The following is a 20,339-nucleotide window of genomic DNA, read 5'->3' on the forward strand; positions in this document are numbered from 1 at the left end:
TATGAAAACACAAAGTCTGGGAGGTACATTCTAAACTTAACAGGCTGCCTCTGGGAATACAGAAATAATTGAAATAGGAGAGCAGGAGTATTTAAAACACCTATAATCTTTTGAAATTAACAGTTTTTAATATATTCATATTTTAATTCACAACAGAAAAAGGTGCTCCAAAACTGGAAATTCATACTTGTGTAAATCGTGGAAGATTTTTAAATGTGGTGTGATTTTGACAATGTTTTAAATTTTAGTCACATTTTATTCTGATGAGAATTTTTGTCAAGATGTTGAGCTTTTGTTTTTTGAAACTGGTTTGTCATAACATATAGTACATAACGATAGTATTTATTTTCTAACACTACTGTAGGTGTGTAGACTTGAATTTACTGCTAAGAGAACAATTATTTGTAAAATAATATTAAATCCAGTATTAGCTGTCTATTTCAGACACTACTTGCAGAGATCTATGTTACACTTTTTAAAGAATCACCCTCACGGTTGAAAGTAAATGTACTCTGTTTTGGTGCAGCTATCAGTGTTCTAATAAGCATGAGGTTACATTAAGGTGGTGGAAGCAGGAGGATAATTTTAATTCCACTGGGAAACTTAGGTTTTCCTAAACTTATTGGGAAAATAGTTTTCCTTATACTGCTGAAGTTTCTTTTTGGTATAGTATCTTTCTAAAAGAAGAGTGTGAAGGAGAAATTGAAGTCTGTACCTTTCCTCAACTGACCAGCACTGTATTCATGAATACTGTGTGTCTTCCAATGAACAGTGTGGAAGCTGTTCATTTTTCAATCTGAAGTGAAAATACTTTCAAAAACTTTTTAAAAAACCTACGTTTTGATTTTTTTGGACTATATTATTACATTGTCTATAAAATTAAAGATCAATTTTTCAAAAAATAATGGGAATTCCTGCACCTTCTTCTCAATTTTGTTATGAACCTAAAACTGCTCTTAAAAAATAACTCAGTTTTGAAACGCTGGAAAAGAGGGAGCCTGCAAAGGACATCCTTTACTTCAAATACTAAACTTTCTGTTTCTTCCACCCTCGACCGGCCTTGATGTTTAAATCTTCCAGCTTGCCATCTCTCCATGTCTGAGAAGTTAACATCAAACCCCCTAATTCCATGCTCTAGCCTTAATCCTTGGCCCCAGACCAAGTCTGGCCACAGATCCCCTAGACTGGGCCAGAACCCCTGGAGGAGGGTGAAATGCCTAAGTCCTAAACAAATATGAGAGAATGAGTGTGAAGATGCCAGCTTCAAAGACAGGAATCAGGTGGCCTTGCTGGCCAGCAGCAATCTCAAAAGGGAAAAAGTATTTGAAGATCTGGAAGCAGCTCTGCAGTGCTGGGGGATAGGCTGGGGGACAGTCAGACAAAATCAGGGGATGCAGTGTGGGACAAGCTGAAGAGATCGTCAGCCCCACTCATGAAGACACTAAGCGAAGTGCAACAATATGGTGGAAACCACATTCACAGCAAAAGGAAGAGCGGAAGCTGCGTTCTATGAAGGGGCTGGGGCATGGTGGAAGGTTGTCTAGGCATATCTTAAGGAGTCACTGCAGATCAAAGCAGCAATTCCAGGAGGCACAGAGTGAAAGTTTAGAAAATTTCTGGAACAGCAGAAAGAGACCAGGGACTTGGCTCCTTCCTGAAAAAAAGAAGGTTCTACAAATGAGGAGCAAGGACACTAAAATAAAGCCTTTCCTTCGTCAATAAACCAAAGACAGAGAAATCATGATAGATCTCTGGTAATTGCACTCTTAACTTCCTGAGGATAAAAGACGATATATTTGTTCGACATGTATTCCTGGCTACCCAAAGAGATGACACTGCCTAGGTCTTACCCAAAAGCTGACTCACCATCAATTAGTCTCTATCACAGCCTGCTGTGCCTCACCCATCACATAGTCACATACCGGACAGCTCTGAAAAGAAAACAATCTGGTGTGAGCTGTCAAAGTCCTCTCGGTACCTGACCTCACCCTCTGGGGTAGGTTTCATTTCAAAACTGAAAGGGACTGAAGGGCTGGGGAAATCCAAAGATCAACAGAGCCCAAGAACAGGTGGTTCCCAGCAGAAAAGGGTCCCATGCTGGAATTCAAAACAGAAACCAGACCACTGATAAGGCAGTTAATGATGTCTGTCTCCAAGCCTTCAGATGCCATTTATACATTTCCCAATATTTACAACAGAGAATGACCATGATAATCCTACTGCTAACAACTAAAAATATAATTCTTAAATTTTGAAAAAATTTCTAGGCTTTATTAAATTTTAGAGCTTTGAGGTATCTCCAATAGCTGGGGTATTGGGGGGATTTCTTAATTCTGCAGTCATTCACATGGGCCACATTTTAATAGTAACAAATTCTATCACCTCCTCTTCCTTCTTCATCTCCTCATGAACCCTTGGAAAAACTCTTGTCACACTAAAAAATCACCAATCAGTTCACGATGGCTCTCTCACTACAGCAATATTCAATACAATTAAAGTGTACCTCATTAAAAGAGTCAGTTTATTTTCTTGAGGTTCATTTTAACTACCTGAGTAACCCTTAGGTAAGTCACTTAACCTTTCTGGGCTCAGTTTCTTCATCTACAAAGTAAGGGGGTTGGAAACAGACACAAGAAAAGCAATAAAACTTCCCTTAACTGAGAAAAAACTTAGGTTTTTAAGTCTAAAAGGTTCATCAAGTGGCAAGCAGAGTTTCTTTTTTTTAAATATCATATCTAAATCTATCATAAAACACTAAGCATGAAGAAAAAACTTAAACTTTCAAAGAGAAGTGGCTATTAGTTACAAAGGGAAAAGAATCCTATTGACGCTGGACTTTTAATCTTAATCACTAGAAATTAGACAATAGAAAGCGATATACTTTGTAGTGTGTGTGCTCAGTTACTCCTCAGTCTTGTCCAACCCTTTGCGACCCCGTGTACTGTAGCCCACCATGCTCCTTTCCACATGGAATTTTCCAGGCAAGAATACTGTAGTGGCTTGCCACTTCCTACTCCAGGGCATATTCCTGACCCAAAAGTTGAACCCACGTCTCTTGCATCTCCTGCATTGGCAGGCAGATTCCTTACCACTGCACCATCTGGGAAGCCACACTTTGTAGAGACTAGGACTACTATTCAATCTTAAACCTAGCTGACATCATTCACACATGAAGATACAAGATACACACACACACAAACACAAAGTAAATAAATAAATGGACCTTGAAAGTAGCATCTAGGCCCCTTTTCTTAAAAAAAAAAAAAAATCACTCAAAGTGTCCTAGTCAAATTAATATTTAAGGAACTTCTTCCCTGGCAGTCAATAGGTTATTAAGACTCCATGCTTCCACTGCAGGGGGCACAGATTTGATCCCTGATACAGGAATGCTGCGCAGAGCAGCCGCCCCCCCAACCCCAATTAATATTTAAAATTGAATCAAAGCTGAGAAAGACAAAGAATACGTGAGACATGTTTCTCCTCCCCCCAAGAAAAACCATTTAATGAAATTTACTAGGTGACTTCCGATGGTGTTTCCAAGTACAAACAGAAACTGTCCTATACACAACCCTCCCTGACAGTCGGGTTTGCGAGTTGCTCATCACCTAGTGGCCTGATGAAGTAAATGCAGTTTCAAGTGCCCGGATAAACTTCCCGACATTTTGTGATCTCTGGCAGTATATACGGGGGCTACAGCCTGATGGCCTAGAGATTCTGAGCAGAGAACTGCAAACCTGCCAGACTCACAGCGAATTGAATAGATTCAGTTCACCATCCAATCGTTCCCCAAGAATGTGGGGACAGCCCACATTTCGTGCTAACTAATCGTAAGAAGTGCAAGGCTGCACTTGCAAACAGTGAGACAGACAGACTGCTTCTGTGCTGACCAATGTGAACTGAAAGCAAGCTTAGATGCTAGGAGAAAACTGCAAATATTCCTTATAAATAGGAAGAGTGTCTTCAAACATTCTCACAATTGGATATGGAAGATACAGGCTATAACCGATGAGAACAGATTGCAATTAGATTTCAATTCAAAACAAGAAATAATTTTCTACCAAAAAGAGCTATTCAACAATATAATGGAAGAAACCATAAACAAAATGAAAAGATAATCTACAGAATGGGAGAAAATATTTGCAAATAACACACTCGACAAGGGCTTTACTGGCAAAATACACAAACAACTCACACAACTCAATAACAAAAAAACAAACCACCCAATCAAAAAATGGGCAGACCTAAACAGACATTTGTCCAAAGAAAACATACAGATGGCCAACAGGCACATGAAAAGATGTTCAACACTGCTAATTATTAGAGAAATACTCTCTGTGACCCCATGGACTATACAGTCCATGGAATTCTCCAGGCCAGAATACTGGAGTGAGTAGCCTTTCCCTTCTCCAGGGGATCTTCCCAACCCAGAGATCAAACCCAGGTCTCTCACACTTCAGGCGGATTCTTTACCAGCTGAGCCACAAGGGAAGCCCAATTATTAGAGAAATACAAATCAAAACTACAATGAAGGGACTTCCCTGGTGGTCCAGTGGTTAAGAATCTGCCTTGCTATGCAGGAGACACCAGTTCAATCCCTGGTCAGAGAACTAAGATCCCACGTGCCCCCAGAGAAACTGAGTCTGTGTGCTGCAACTAGAAAGCCTGTGAGCCACAACTACTGAGCCCACACACCGCACCAAACGATCCCACATGACACAACAAAGATCATGCGTGCCGCAACTACGACCCAGTGCAGCCACATAAATAAATACTTTTATTTAAAAACTACGATGCAGAATTACCTCACATGGGTCAGAATGTGCCATCACTAAAAAGGTCTACAAATAACAAATGCTGGAGAGGGTATGGAGAAAAGGGACACTTCCTACACTGTGAATGGGAATGTAAATTGGTGCAGCCACAATGGAAACAACTGGAGGTTCCTTAAAAAACTAGAGTTGCCGTATTATTCAGCAATCCTACTCTTGGACATATAGTCAGAGAAAACTCTAATTCAAAAACATACAGGCAACTGAGTTCCAGCTGAAGGGAATGAGATTAAGTAAGAAGGTCTCTATACCATGGCTCATACAAAGCAGACAACCTGCAACTTCACTTGTAGTAAAGCACCAAGGAAGCAACTGGCCACAAAAGCCTCTCACAAAGAGTACGCCCTCTATTGCAAGGGTGAAGAAATCTCATCATTACAGGCCTGGTATTGCAGCACTCCATGAAATGAGAATTATCAGAAGTCCACTGAATTCCTGATTCACAAACTTTCCTTCCAGTGTGGGAAGTTGCTAGGGAATTCAAAACACACCTGCACTTCTAGAGTGCAGCTACTGGTCCTTCGAAAGAGGCAAGTGAAATCTATCTGTGGTCGGCTATTTTGAAGACACCAACCTGTGTGTTATCCATGCCAAACATGCAACAATTATGCCAAATGACATCCAGCTAGCATGCCACATACATGGAAAACATGCTTAAGAATCCACTCTGATGGGAAATATTTCATTCTTTAAAAATATTTTTTTCTCTTCTTCCTATTATTGGTAGTTTTGAACATTAGATTTTTTTTTCCCCTGGGGTCAAAACATACCTAAGTATATGTTTACAAGTGGAAAAATAGAGTACAGAAATCAGGTATTGGCAGTTTTTCCATTTTCATTTCTGTGTGAATTTTTAATATAAATGCAGGGACATAAAGGCATTAATGTAAGTCAAAATGTTTCAGTGAACAAGTTTCAGCAGTTCAACTTTATAACAATTATAAATAAACCTGTTAAATTTCTCTGGACAATGAAAAAAAAAGATACAGACACCTCAATGTTCACAGCAGTACTCTTTACAATAGCTGAGACATGGAAACAACCTAAATGGCCATCAATTGATGTATATATGTAAGCAATACATATACACAATGAAATAGTACTCAGTCATTAAAAATAATGAAATAATGCCATTTGCAGCAACATGGATGGACCTGGAGACTATCGTACTAAGTGAAGTCAGAAAGAAAAAGACAAATACCACATGATATCACTTACATGTGGAATCTAAAATATGATACCAATGAATTTATTCACAAAACAAGAACAGACTCACAGACATAGAAAACAAACATAGTTACCAAAAGAGAAAACGGGTACAGGAGGGATAAATAAAAGAGTTTGGGACTAGCAGACACAAACAACTATATATAAAACAGATAAACAACGTGGTCCTATATAGCACAGGACATACTCAATATCCTATAATAACTATAATGGAAAATTTTAAATATATATATACACACACATACATATATATAATTAGATTCCTGAGAAGTGATGAGCTTCCCAGCAACGGAACTATTCAAAAATAATTTAAATGATCAAATCTGTCAGGGGACTACAGAAAGCAATCCTGTAAGTGAATGGCAGACTGGAGACAAGGAGACTGACTGTATTACCTCAAAGGCCCTTTCCAACGCCAAGAGTCTATCATTCTAAATAAAGCAAACAAAAAACAAAAACCACTAATAAACAACTGAAGAATTTTTCCTTTGCATTTTTTTTCAAGCTCCGACCCACCAAGAAGCCAGTACAATTTTGTGGCTGTGGTACCACTTTTCACTTAAGTAAAAGTGGACAAATTATTTAACTCTATTTGCTTCACTCTTATTGTCTATAAATTTACAACCCAAATAATAGTACCCATCTCCTAAGATTACTAAGAAGATTAAATAATACGATAATTTATAAAGTACTTAAAACGATGCCTAACATAGAAACTGTATGAAACCAGCAGCTAGCTGCGGGAAGTGGGGGTGGAGGGTGGAAAGTGAAACCTAAATGTGCTGCTTGTTTTAGTTATCTGCTCCCCACTCTCAACCAAAGAATTCCTGGTTGTCGCTGGCCAGAGGCTAGGTTCCCTTGGCAACCAGCCTCAAAAAAGGAGCTCCGATCTACCTTCCTCAGAAAGGCAGCTCATTCTTTACCCTGAAATCTAGCATCTCCATCTGCACAAAGCAAACTCCCTCAAATCCCACAAATACCAATGTGCCAAATCAAGGAGCTGAGCAAGTATTACCCTCCTCACTTCATATGACCAATCACAGAACATCAGAGCTAGAAGGACTATCAGAGACCATCCAGAGAGACTCCTTTGTTTAATAAATGAGGACAAAAGGCTGAGAAAAGTAAAGTTCTAGATGTGGCAAGCTGATGACAGAGTCAAGACAAGATCCCAGGTCTCTTTATTCTTAGCCTAGTAGTTAAAATTGCCCCATTTTTCAGTAGGACTGGCCCTACTAAGTCCCACACTACTGACCCATACTATGGACTTTGAACAGATAAAAGAGGAATAGAAGCAGTAGAGTGTAGAGGTTGCGAGCAGCGGCTCCGGAGCCAGAATGCTTATTCAAATCCCAGCTCTACCACTTACTGTGTGACTTTAAGCAAGTTTCCTAATCTGTTTCTATAAAATAGGGATAAGGGTTACAGGAAAGATTAGATAAGGCTATTTTAACGGTGAGAATCCACCTGCCAATGAAGGGGACACAGGTTCAATCCCTGGTACAGAAAGATCACACATGTCATGGAGCAACTAAACCCAGGAGCCACAACTACTGAGCTTGTGTGCCACAACTACCAAAGCCCGCACGCCTAGAGCCTGTGCTCCGAAACAAGAGAAGCCACACAATGAGAAGCCCTCACACCCTAACAAAGAGTAGCCCCTGCTTGCTCCAACTACAGAAGGCCCACACAAAGCAACAAAGATGTAGTACAGGCAAAAATAAATAAATGTTATTTTTCAAAATTGTCTATTTTTAAAAATGAAAACAATACATTGAAGCCTTTGTTTTTAAAAATAAAATCTTCACTACTCTCATTAGAAAAGAAACATATGCGTATTAAGTTTTTCAAAATAAAGCACATATATACAGTATTTACTTTTTAAAACAATTGTTCCCTACATCCTTCCCCTTTCCACTTTCCTGTCCTCAAAACTAGTATATTATTTAGTCACTTAATCCTCACAAGAAGTAAGATTAGTGTCATTTATCATTATCTCCATTTGACAGGCTCAGAAACTGAGGTTCAGAGAGGTTCACAACCATATAGCTAGTGTCTGGCCAGGGCTCCTGGAAAAGAATTTTCAGACATGCAGGAAGGTAAAGATAGTAAACTCCTTCTCTAATCCTGAGAGGAAGTGGTTATGATAAAAGGTTTCTAGAAGGTACCTAAAAAGAACCAAGACTGATTAATAGGATTTTTAAGAAACTCTTGCTTGAACAAGGCAAGATCAAAGAGACGTTGTAACCCCAAAAGCCAGTCATGCAGTGAAGTATAATCAATCCTACCCTCCCCAAAACAGTGCAAATTATTGATAAGCCTAACAAAGCAGGCTCTGAAGATAACCATATCACTGCACACCCATTCTTACCACCCCAATTGATGTATCATTTTAATTCGCTAGAAAGCACAGTTCAAAATAAGTGTTTTTTAGAGTGAGCAATTTGAGGCAGGAACAATGTCTTGTTCATACAGATCTTCCCCTCATTATCTGGTACACAACCTTCTACTAATATTTATTCAATACATTTCTGTTTAAAAATGAATAAATTTATTCATTCAACTGCTATGTGCTAGCTACTGTTCTAGAAGGTGGGAATACAGCAAAGAACAAAAAAGTGGGTGAAATTTACATTCTAATCATGAGTGGCAAATATTAAACTATAGAAGAGAGCTCTTCAAACAGTGCCTGGCACACAGTAGGGAGCATTCAAAATATCTAAATAATGAATGCATGAACAGTATATCAAACAGAAATAAGTTCTAAGGAGGAAAACAAAGCAGGAAGGGAAACAAGAAAGGCAGAGAGTAGAGATGGTTTTTATCATAGATAAGATGGCCAAGGAAAGGTTCACAGATTAGGTGACAGTTGAGCAGAAACCTGAAGGAGGCAAGGGAGGAGGCCATATGACATCTGGAAGAAGTGTTCCAGAAAAAGAAACTACCATGGTCCCAAGGCGCGGCATGCTGGATCAACTGCAGAGAGACCAGTGTGGCCAGAGCACAAGGGGAGAGTGGTAGAAGGTGAAGTCAGAGGAGCTGGGAGAGGTGATACACGCTGGGAGAAGATCCCACGCGGCCATGTGGATCACTTTAAGGACTTCAGTGTTTATTCTGGGTGGGACTCAGTGGACAGTATTCAGCAGAGGAGTGGCATGATTTGATATACACTTAACAAAATTACTCTAGTCACTGTTAAGATCAGACTCAGGGACCAAGAGCAAAAGGAGGAAGACTATATTCCAATAGTAACAGGGAAGGGGGTGAGAAGTGTTCAAACTCTGGATGTATTTTAAGGTAAAGCTCATAGGACCTGCTGGTGGATTGGATGATGAAAGAAAGAGAAAAAAAGAGAGTCAAGAGGGACGTTTCTCGTGGGCCAGTAGTTAAGACACCATGCTTCCAGTGCAGGGGGTATGGGTTCAATCCCTGGTTGCGGAACTAAGATCCCGCATGCCATGTGACACAGCTCCCCCAAAAGGGGGTGGGGGGAGAATAGAGTCAAGGAAGAGCCCTCTATAAAACTGAAACTGAGGTGGGGAGAAACTGACATAGGTACAGGTTTGAGAGAAGTTCCAAGGTTAATGTATTGAATACACTAAGTTCAAGAAGCTATTACCCTGTAGGCAGCTGACATTAGACTCTTTGAGTTCACAGGAAGACATTTAACCTAGTAATATATACTTTATAATTCTCAAGGTATAAATGGTATTTAAATTCCTAAAAGAGAGAACCTAGGAAATGAGTGTACACAGAGGAGGGATCCAAGGAGTGATCTGAGTACTCCATCATTGGAGGCTGACGAGACGAGAAAGAAATCAGCCAAAAAATCTATGTGTTGGGTGGGAGGGGTTTGCATAGGAATTTGAGAAGAAGGGGCTAGAGAGGCAGAAAGAGAACCAAGGGAGGAGAATCCTAAAAGCAAAATGAAACTAGTGAGGAAGGAGGGTCAAATACTGCTGAGAGATTAAGAGAACCGAGAAACAACCATGGACACACACACTATATTCTAAGCATTCTTCTCTAAACCATGCATAACACATTTTTTTCTTTTAATCTATGTTAAATCCCAGTATTGTGCAATGAATACACATAAGGTTTCTGTTTAATGCAGCTTTATCCACATCTCAAAAAACTCTTAAATGCTCTTAGTATGGACACCAAACACTTTACACAGTGAATAATGGTGAATAAATGTTTTTTATCTGGTTGAAGTAACTGTCTCTCTGAAACAATGTCCTTAACCAAGTCTTGCTTGTGCTCAGCAGGTGTTATCAGAGAAATGAGCTATTCAAACAAATTTCTTTTGTTCTGCCATAAGTAGCAATTATTCCTGAACTCCTTTCTCTACTTTCTAACCCAAACATCCTAAGCAGCTAAACAAAGACCCTAAATGTCCACACACTACCCTTTAAAAACAAAAGAAAACAAAAATCCAAAAGTTGGATGAGAAAGGGATATGCTGTCCATTGCAGCTGCTTTCTTTTACTGTACAAAGGGTTAATCATTATTTGCTAATTCAAAAGCTCTGCTTTACCTACATTTTGACCTTAAAATCTCTAGATAGGAAATGTGACTTCTAGTGTCTTCATCTTAAAAGAGAATTATTGCTACAAAATAAGAATTTTTAACTGTGCTCTAGTGAACACAGACAAGTCTCAATATCTACATTTCTGAAACAGCAAAACAATAATCACCACAAACTGAATCATGCAAATATCTTTCATGTCTCTGTGAAATGGTTACAACTTCTGAATGGACTGAACTCTATGCCTTTGGGCTCTTGCTCCCTCTGCCTGGAATACCATTCCCTGCCCTTCACTATGCAATTTACCAACTTGGGACTCAGAGTGAATGACAACTTCTCCAAGCTGCCTTTCCAGATTCCCTCTCCAAGGCTTGAATCAAGGGCTTCCTCTGAACCCGTAACACCATAGCTTGGTAAGCACCAAAGCTTACTCGTATCCCAATACTTTAAGACATTACACTTTGAATCTGTTTACTCATCTATCTCTTCAAACCATAAACATCCTGAGGGCAGGGACAATATCTCATTCATTTTTATAGCCTCAGTGTTTGGGACATATCAAGCAATCAGTAAGTATCTGCCTAATGAAAGAACATGAAATTTTTACCTCAAATACGTTATATGATTTTGTAGCACGTTTCCTTAGTAAACCAGGTGAATGGAGGCTAATATTAGAATTACTGGCATCTATATGATGCAGCAATCCTACTCCTGGGCATATATCTGGACAAAAGTGTAATTTGAAAAGATATATACATCGCTAACTTCTCAGCAGTACTATTTACAATAGCCAAAATATGGCATCAACCTAAATGTCCACTGACAGCTGAATGGATAAAGAACAGGTGGTACACATATACAATGGAACATTACTCAGCCATAAAGCAGAATGAAATAATGCCATTTGCAACAACATGGATGGACTTAAGAGATTATCATACAAGTGAAGTAAGTCAGAAGGAGAAACACAAACACAATATGATATCACTTATATGTGGAATTTAAAATATGACAAAAATAAACCTATCTACAAAACAGAAACAGACTCACAGGCACAGAAGACAGACTTGTGGTTGTCAAGAGGGAGGCAGGGTAGGCGAGAGATGAATTAAAGAGTTTGGGGTTAGCAGATGCAAACTATTATACACAGAATGGATAAACAACAAGGTCCTACTGTATAGCACAGGGAACTATATTCAATATCCTGTGATAAGCCATAATAGAAAAGAATAAAAAAAGAATATATATACAAAAGTTTCTTACTGACACAGCATTATAAATCAACTATATTTCAATAACATAATATAAAATATAAAATTACTGGCATCTAATCACATTTCCAACTGACAGCAGAAACAAAGTAACTTCCCCTACCTGACACTGGAAACAGAGAATAAGAAAAGATCAACTCAGGAAGAGTTATACTAGCTGCTCTTCCTTGATTTGTCCCACACCACAGGAGCGGTTAAGAGACCTCTGGATCGCTCTTCTCACCTCCTTTCCACTGATTCTGTATCCTTCTCTTCTCTCTGCCCTATTCTTTTCTCTCTTTCCTTCTCCTACCTTTTTTTCCTTCCTCATATTCTACACTTTGTATTTGCATTCGTTCTCATTTCCCCTTTAACTTTTCTCTGCACTGTTCTCCAGGCCGCATTTCGGTTAGAGTGACCCTGGGGAATCCTTGGGCAATGCTTTGTCCAACTGGAAGAACTTAGGCCAATTCTGGTAAAGCACACCAACAGATCTGCTTCTGTAAAGCACACCAACAGATTTCTCCTATTTCTGAGGAAACCAAGCACTGATTCCCTAACACCAATGGAGGATTACCCGCATATGAGGTCAAATTGTTACTAGCCACAGTGGGTAAGACAAGTTTCTAAACTGCACTGTATAGTATCCTGAAAAGTAACAGGGGAAAGGCCCTCTTAATTTACAGTAATTTTAAATAAAAGAGAAACGGAAAGCTAAATATGAAGGAGAAAGAGAAAAAGAAGTCACGTTTTGGGGGAAAATGCTGGGTGTTGACAGGGCAAATATTAAAAGCTACAGAACAGTTGCTGGACCAGGAAGGTTGGGGAGAGGGGGAAAAAAGTAGTCCCTGCCCCAAGAGAACTTAAGTCTTATTCTCACCACTTCCCAAATCCACAAATGTAAACATTAGAGAACCAGAGAGAGGACAGCCTCTTGAACCAAAAGTGTCAGGAACCTAACATAACGAATTGGATGTTCTGGGACAGAAAAATAATGACTGGATAGAAAACATTTTGAATTTAATACGAAGTTATCCCATGTGTTAAAGTCAGTGACACCGTATGAGAAGCCAAGAAAAGGAATAATCCACAATTAAGAATCGAGATCACCAGCTGAGGCCCTAACAAGCTGTGTAACCTTGGGCAAGTCGCTTGACTACTCTGATCCAAAGATGGGTCTTTCACTGGCAAAATTGACTGTAATGATTAAATAACACTTTGAAAAGTTTTATATAACATATCTATGTGAGGTCAAAGGAAGCAAAAATTCTATGTTTCAATTTCCAAAGTGAAAGCCTGACTCACCTTCCCAACCTTGTTAAACCCTTTAATGAACCTGGAAGAGTCATGTGAGGCTCCAGGGGTGGGGTAGTGACTATTTATAGTCAGTTCCTCTGTATCTCAGTGGCTTCATCTGTAAAATGGGAGGTGTGGAATTCACTCACATATCCACGAGATAGTGCAGGTCTGAGGAAGGAAGTGGAGAATGTACTGTACATGAGTAAAACATTTACACAACCCTCCCTCCCAGGGATAAATAACCCAGATCATCTGAACAGAATTAGAAGGGGCCTTAGACAGCATTTACTCTCCTGTTTTACAGATGGGAAAACTGAGGCTCAGATAAATGAACTTGATTGTAGAAGTCTAAAAGCCAGCCAGTGGCAGAGCTGGAGCTAGGGGCCAGAGCCACCAGTTCCCGTGTCCAGTGCCCTCTTTGCCTGATCTCAGGGTCACGCAAAACACCTGAGGCCCATACAACGCATTACCAACAGCAAGACACACTATAATTTCATCAAAAGCTAAATGTGGGCTATCCAAGGGAAGGGGTATAAGACTCTGAAGAGGTCAGTGCTGAGAGCTGGGAAACGGAAGGCCTTGTTGGGAAGGTAAGTAAAGTCCCAGACATATTCAGACATGAAGAGATTAAAGAAATACATCTGGAAGAAAACGTTTATGACTTTCCTGGTGGTTCAGACAGTAAAGCGTCTGCCTACAATGCAGGAGACCCAGGTTCAATCCCTGAGTCGCAAAGACCTCCTGGAGAAGAAAATGGCAACCAACTCCAGTATTCTTGCCTGGAAAATCCCATGGATGGAGGAACCTGGTAGGCTACAGTCCATGGGGTCGCAAAGAGTCGGACATGACTGAGCAACTTCACTCCACTGGGCAGTCTTGGGAAGAAAGACCCAGTGGATAAAATTTTCTTTAGGGAAAAGAAACAGGTGGCAGAGGATCAGAATGCTTTGAATCACATTAATTCTTCTTTTTTTTTTTTAGGATAATTCTTGATTATAATTACTTTGTAAATTATAATTTACTCCTTTTGTTGTCTCCTAAGTTTTAACAAGGTTTTTATCTCTTTAGTTTGACATGCATCTCCTTCTTTTAAAAGTAGAGAACAGAAATTACCAGAGTACACTGCATGCAGTATGAGTAAGTAGTTTTTGCAAATATTTTCATTTCTTCATATAAATGTGTATATATGTTTCAGTTATTATGCAAAACATATTTTTCATAGTGGTTTGCTTTTAAAAATGTGAGAACCACTGAAATAACGAACAAAATAAAAGTTCAAATAGTGCCTGGCACACAGTAAGCACTTAGTGCTGTGACTGTCATTGTGACTGTTATGTACCTATCTATTAAAGTTGTCTGTGGGACTATCTATGGTAACATGAAGGCCTTTTGGAGAGTCTAATGCACCAGATCGGTGTAAGTGAAAAGAAGCAAAAAGCACTTCTCTCCACCCATACAACACAGCCCTATTTAGGCACATATTTGTTGCTTGGTCCCCAAGTTGTTACAATGAACTGAAAAGTCCACAGGCCGCAATTTATCTAACATTGTCACGCTCAGTCAATATCTGTGAAGAAACGGAGGCCTGGCGCCAGAGTTAAGTTTATTTATTTTCACCTGGGTGGAGGTTGGGGTGGGCAAGGGGGAAGTCATGCCCATGTGTAGCTGAAGGAAGCAAATGAGTCATACAAAGAAACTGTTTGTTCCCACAGAGCCAGGTAAGTTCAAATGTGCCACAGACCAGGCCGGACTGACAGATACTTGAGGCTTCATGCAGGGCTGAATCACTTCCTTCTCTCTAGCCTCATCCAGACACATTAAAAAAAAAAAAAAGGCATCTGAGCCCCTTACAGACATAGCTCACACCAGGAAAAACTGGGAATTCCCAAACAGATACAAACAGGGGATGACTATGCATCAAGAAGTTACCTGAGGGGTTCCTTTAAATAACAAGCTCACCTGAACGTCCAAATAGTATCTAAATTCTAAAACCCTGACTTAAAAGAAAAATTTGAAAATGTGCTCACCAATAAGTGTATCAGAAGGTCTGGAATCCATCCTGGACACTGTGTGACCTTCAATTAGTCACTTCATCTCTCTGGGCCTAAATGAATTCATCTGTTAAAAAAAGAGAGAACACGTACTTCAGAGAATCATCGTAAAAAAGATAGTATGCAGTAAAACGGTTAGCCGAGGATCTAGCACTGGTAAATGCACAAAAAATGTCCTTCCCTTCTAGTCTACAAGTTAACAGTTGAGGTAAACTGAGGTTCACTGGCCACGCTGGCCTATGGAAAAGGTCATAGGTATCCTAAACGCTTCATGGAAATTGCTTTTTTTAAAGAAGAAACTTTATAATACCATGTATTTCTCTCTCCAGCACAACAGCCTATCTTATAAGTCTAGGAAAGCAGTAATTTCGCATCTCATTCCTTAGTGATTGCTAAATGTTTTAGTACTGCGCCCCCACTTATCCATTCATTATTAAACATAACGAGCTGGGGACTGGATATGCTGCCTACTTTCTATAATCGCGATGCTATTGCAAACTAATGAGAGAAATGTATTAAAATTCGCCCGCTGATGGAACTTCCCTGGTGGTCCAGTGGCTAAGACTCTGCTCATAATGCAGGGGGCCCCAGGTTCCAGCCCTGGTCAGTGAAATGAGTCCACATGCTGCAACTAAAAGATCCTGTATGCTGCAATGAAGACTCAAGATTCCACATGGCGCAATTAAGACCTGGCACGGCCAAATAAGTATTAAAAAAACAATAAAATTCCCCGCTAAGGTTGGGACCAGCCTACGCGGTTTCAACCCACTCTGGTCACAGCACTCGTTGCGCGGAGAAGGCCCCATACCGTGGGTGGGGTGGGAGGGGGCCCCATTCTAGTTTTCAGGGCGACCCCAATTTTTCGTTGGCGACGAATCCAGGACACGTGTCGCCATTTTGTGTTCAGCAAATATGGCGGCCACCCCCGCGGGGAAGGGGGCGGGGGACTGAGGGACCGCCACGTTAGCCGCTTTCCCTCAAGGATCCTAAAGCACGCCGCGCACTCGGCCTGCTCTGTCTGGCTCAACCGAAGGAAAAGGGAACGGGCAGAAATCACAACTGGCGCACCAACGGCCCCAGCGACCTTTCCTCAGCGGGAGGGCCGCTCGGCTCCACACCCTCAGGAAAGGTCCTCCAAGATGGCGGGCCCAGTTGGGGGCCGCCCCCGGACCGCGCGGGCGCGATGGCTGCGCTGAGCGGCGAAGGTGCCGAAAGGCAGCAGCGGGAGCGTAACCCTCGCGGGGGAAACCGCAGGAACCCCCCCAAGAGCCCGGATAAATGCACGCCATTGTCTTAAACGTGTGACGAGGCAGCAGCGACTAAAACGACACCAGCGTAGGAGGTGGGGTTTCTGCGGGCTTAACGAAGAGAGTTGCAAAATGCAGACAAAGCATTATGTAAATGGACGCCATTCTCTTTATGGCCCCGTTTCTAGCACTTCCCAGAAACCATCAGCACAGCCGCGACTCTGATGGCGGTGGCGCGGGATGATTTTGGTCTTTCTCCCCACCAGCTGCCGCCACAGGGCCGGGGCGGGGGTGGGGACTGGCGCGGGGCGCCCGGACGCTGAGGACGAAGGGGCCCCACGTGCCCGTCCGAGCGGGCGCCCGCCCCAAAGGCCTCGTCTCGCCTCCCCTCCCCCCCGGAAGACCGCGGCTGCCCCTCCCGTCCTCCCCACACCCTTGCGCATGCGCTCTGGTCTCTTCACGCGCACGTTTTAAACCCGCGGCGTCCTAGCAGCCGCCTGCAGTTACGGCCAGGGCTGTCTGTGTCGCTCCGCACTCAAACCGCTTTTGTACGGCGGGAAATAATGTGTCGCTCCCAAGCACAACATTGCCATTTCCAAACGTCTGCCGGCGCCTTCTGGGGTTAATAAAATACATGTTCGTCTTAAAATTTTGCCGGAATCACAGCTTCTGCCCACCGGTGCTTTATTTTCAGTGCTAGCCTATTAAGAGGGTTTTTGAAAAACTACTCTATTGGGGTTGGCGCAATCTTGTGACCTAAAAAGGATGGGTCCTCATTTTTTTTTCAAAGGGTCCTGCGCAGCAAGCACTTCCGGGGTCAGAGGGTACGCGGGGTTGAAAGCGGGCTTCCCGCCCCGCCCAGACCGCCGAGGCTGCCGCCGGAGTCGCCACCGCCGCGCCCTCGCCCACCCGCCCGCCCGCCGCTCCCGGCCCCGCTCGCCCCCTCCGCCGCCGCCGCCCGCCCCTGCGACGACGCCGCGGCCTCCTGCCCGCGCCCGCTCGCTCCCGCGGCCCTCGCTCGCCTCGCGCCGGCAGTTTTGGGCCTACACCTCCCCTCCCCCCGCCAGCCACCAAAGACTTGACCACGTAACGAGCCCAACTCCCCCGAACGCCGCCCGCCGCTCGCCATGGATGCCGGTGTGACTGAAAGTGGACTAAATGTGACTCTCACCATTCGGCTGCTTATGCACGGAAAGGAAGTAGGAAGCATCATTGGGAAGAAAGGGGAGTCGGTTAAGAGGATCCGCGAGGAGAGTGGCGCGCGGATCAACATCTCGGAGGGGAATTGCCCGGAGAGAATCATCACTCTGACCGGCCCCACCAATGCCATCTTTAAGGCCTTCGCTATGATTATCGACAAGCTGGAAGAAGATATCAACAGCTCCATGACCAACAGCACGGCGGCCAGCAGGCCCCCGGTCACCCTGAGGCTGGTGGTGCCGGCCACCCAGTGCGGCTCCCTGATTGGGAAAGGCGGGTGTAAGATCAAAGAGATCCGCGAGAGTACCGGGGCCCAGGTCCAGGTGGCGGGGGATATGCTGCCCAACTCCACCGAGCGGGCCATCACCATTGCTGGCGTGCCGCAGTCTGTCACCGAGTGTGTCAAGCAGATCTGCCTGGTCATGCTGGAGACGCTCTCCCAGTCTCCGCAAGGGAGAGTCATGACCATTCCGTACCAGCCCATGCCGGCCAGCTCTCCAGTCATCTGCGCGGGCGGCCAAGATCGGTGCAGCGACGCTGCGGGCTACCCCCACGCCACCCATGACCTGGAGGGACCACCTCTAGATGCCTACTCGATTCAAGGACAACACACCATTTCTCCGCTCGATCTGGCCAAGCTGAACCAGGTGGCAAGACAACAGTCTCACTTTGCCATGATGCACGGCGGGACCGGATTCGCCGGAATTGACTCCAGCTCTCCAGAGGTGAAAGGCTATTGGGCAAGTTTGGATGCATCTACTCAAACCACCCATGAACTCACCATTCCAAATAACTTAATTGGCTGCATAATCGGGCGCCAAGGCGCCAACATTAATGAGATCCGCCAGATGTCCGGGGCCCAGATCAAAATTGCCAACCCAGTGGAAGGCTCTTCTGGTAGGCAGGTTACTATCACTGGTTCTGCTGCCAGTATTAGTCTGGCCCAATATCTAATCAATGCCAGGCTTTCTTCTGAGAAGGGCATGGGGTGCAGCTAGAACAGTGTAGGTTCTCTCATAACCCTTTCTGCTGTTTTCCCATGATCCAACTGTGTAATTTCTGGTCAGTGATTCCAGGTTTTAAATAATTTGTAAGTGTTCAGTTTCTCCACAACTTTATCATCAGCTAAGAATTTAAAAATCACATTCTCTGTTCAGCTGTTAATGCTGGGATCCATATTTAGTTTTATAAGCTTTTCCCTGTTTTTAGTTTTGTTTTGGGTTTTTGGCTCATGAATTTTATTTCTGTTTGTCGATAAGAAATGTAAGAGTGGAATGTTAATAAATTTCAGTTTAGTTCTGTAATGTCAAGAATTTAAGAATTAAAAAATGGATTGGTTAAAAAATGCTTCATATTTGAAAAAGCTGGGAACTGCTATCTTAAACTCTTTGTTGGTGCCTTTTTTTTCCTCCCCTTTTAGCGTTAGGCCTTTGTAGGAAGAGAGGTGGGCCCGTTCCTGGTATTTTCTCCAGCCCTTTTCATCTTATTGGTAAGATTCCATTCCCTCTCATCCCAACAAAGGAACCCGGCAGGCTGGGCCTGCTTTGGGGTGTTTGCAGAGATGGAAGGCTCTCTTGGAGAGTGACATCCCTCCAGCTAGGTTCCAGAGAGAGGCCTCTGCCCATTTCTCTGGTAGAAAAAACATGAGGGTTTTCTCGGATTGGAAGAGTATGCCCATTCTGTAGGACCTCTGATGAATGGTAGTGTGTCCTCTAGTCCAGCCGGCCCCAGCCCCACCCCCAATCCCATGTGCAAAACTCTTAGCCAGGAACAAAAAAATGTTCTGAGGTGGGAGGAGCCTGGGGGGCCCAGAGAAAAGGTGGGGGAGGGAAGGGCTGGGCTGGGGGGGAAGGGAGGGGCTGAGGAGGGGGGAAGGGAAGGGGGCTAGGGTGGGTCTAAGGGCTTGGGAGAGGGTAGGTGCTGCAGGGTGGTGGTAGGCATAGAGGGTGGTGTTTGGGCAGCAGGATTGAAGGGGGATGGTACCAGCGGGGCGCACGTGTCGAGCATAGCACCTGTGGCAAGCAGCCTGTCAGAGGATGTTCCTACACCTGCCAAGTGGTGTATCCAGAAACAATGGAGGCCCAGCTTATAATTCTTCAACTGTGTGCAATGTTTAGAGAAATCATTGTACCAGGAAATAACTCTGCCTAAATGGGGCAGTCCACACTGGCAGGAATGTAGGCTGATCTGTCGACAACCGCCGAAGAATGACCTCAATGTTAAAAATGCAGATTCCCGGGTCCCACCCCAAATCTCATCGGAAGACCGCATTTTTAACAAGACTCAAAGGTTCGGAATTAGTGCCGCTAATTCTCTTCACCGGGAAGGAAGATTTTGCTGTAAAGGCCTAGCAGCCTCCTGTCAGCCAGTAGACCTAGGCTGAACCTGATGAGAGGAGGAAATTTTTCTACTATTAGGCAAAAACATATATATAAGAAACAGCAGATTAGGAAAACAATTAGGTGCCAAAGTGTGTAGTTCAAACCACGCAATGTGGGAGATCACAGAGAAATCCCTGTGGGAGGGGAGTGTTAGCCACCATAAATACCTGTTGAGGTTTCTTCTCTGCAGGGCATCTTTTTTTGGAGGTACAGACCTGGTTCCCAGGGTCCCTGGAGGTAAGATTGGGGTCTGTTATGTACTTCATATCTACTGTGAAGTCAGGCAGGTGGTCACAAGGAGCACAAATCCTGGAGTCGAACCTGAAT

General features: G+C 43.1%; 1 protein-coding gene and 1 long non-coding RNA gene across 15 annotated transcripts in view; one reads left to right on the top strand and one right to left on the bottom strand.

Moving 5' to 3' along the window:
• Window positions 1-16,839, bottom strand: part of LOC101905499 (uncharacterized) — a 58,449-nt gene extending 41,610 nt beyond the window's left edge. For 2 of the 14 annotated variants that reach the window (XR_009496479.1, XR_009496481.1), the window contains exons 1-4: window positions 15,993-16,822; window positions 15,161-15,251; window positions 13,140-13,301; window positions 1,867-1,931 (exon numbers count right to left, since the gene is read on the bottom strand). This is a non-coding gene — a long non-coding RNA (uncharacterized lncRNA). Of the gene's footprint in view, window positions 1-1,866; window positions 1,932-13,139; window positions 13,302-15,160; window positions 15,252-15,953; window positions 15,973-15,992 lie in introns of those variants that run through there. The other 12 variants (XR_009496489.1, XR_009496488.1, XR_009496486.1 and 9 more) reach the window with 10 other exon arrangements.
• A 699-nt stretch (window positions 16,840-17,538) lies between these two features.
• On the top strand, window positions 17,539-19,012 carry PCBP1 (poly(rC) binding protein 1). The gene is given in 1 exon segment (NM_001015565.1): window positions 17,539-19,012. A coding segment is annotated over 1 exon segment (1,071 nt). The 5' UTR covers window positions 17,539-17,558; the 3' UTR covers window positions 18,630-19,012.
• Window positions 19,013-20,339: the final 1,327 nt, after the last annotated feature.

The sequence above is a fragment of the Bos taurus genome, chromosome 11 (assembly GCF_002263795.3).
Source record: "Bos taurus isolate L1 Dominette 01449 registration number 42190680 breed Hereford chromosome 11, ARS-UCD2.0, whole genome shotgun sequence".
NCBI classification, from domain to species: domain Eukaryota; kingdom Metazoa; phylum Chordata; class Mammalia; order Artiodactyla; family Bovidae; genus Bos; species Bos taurus.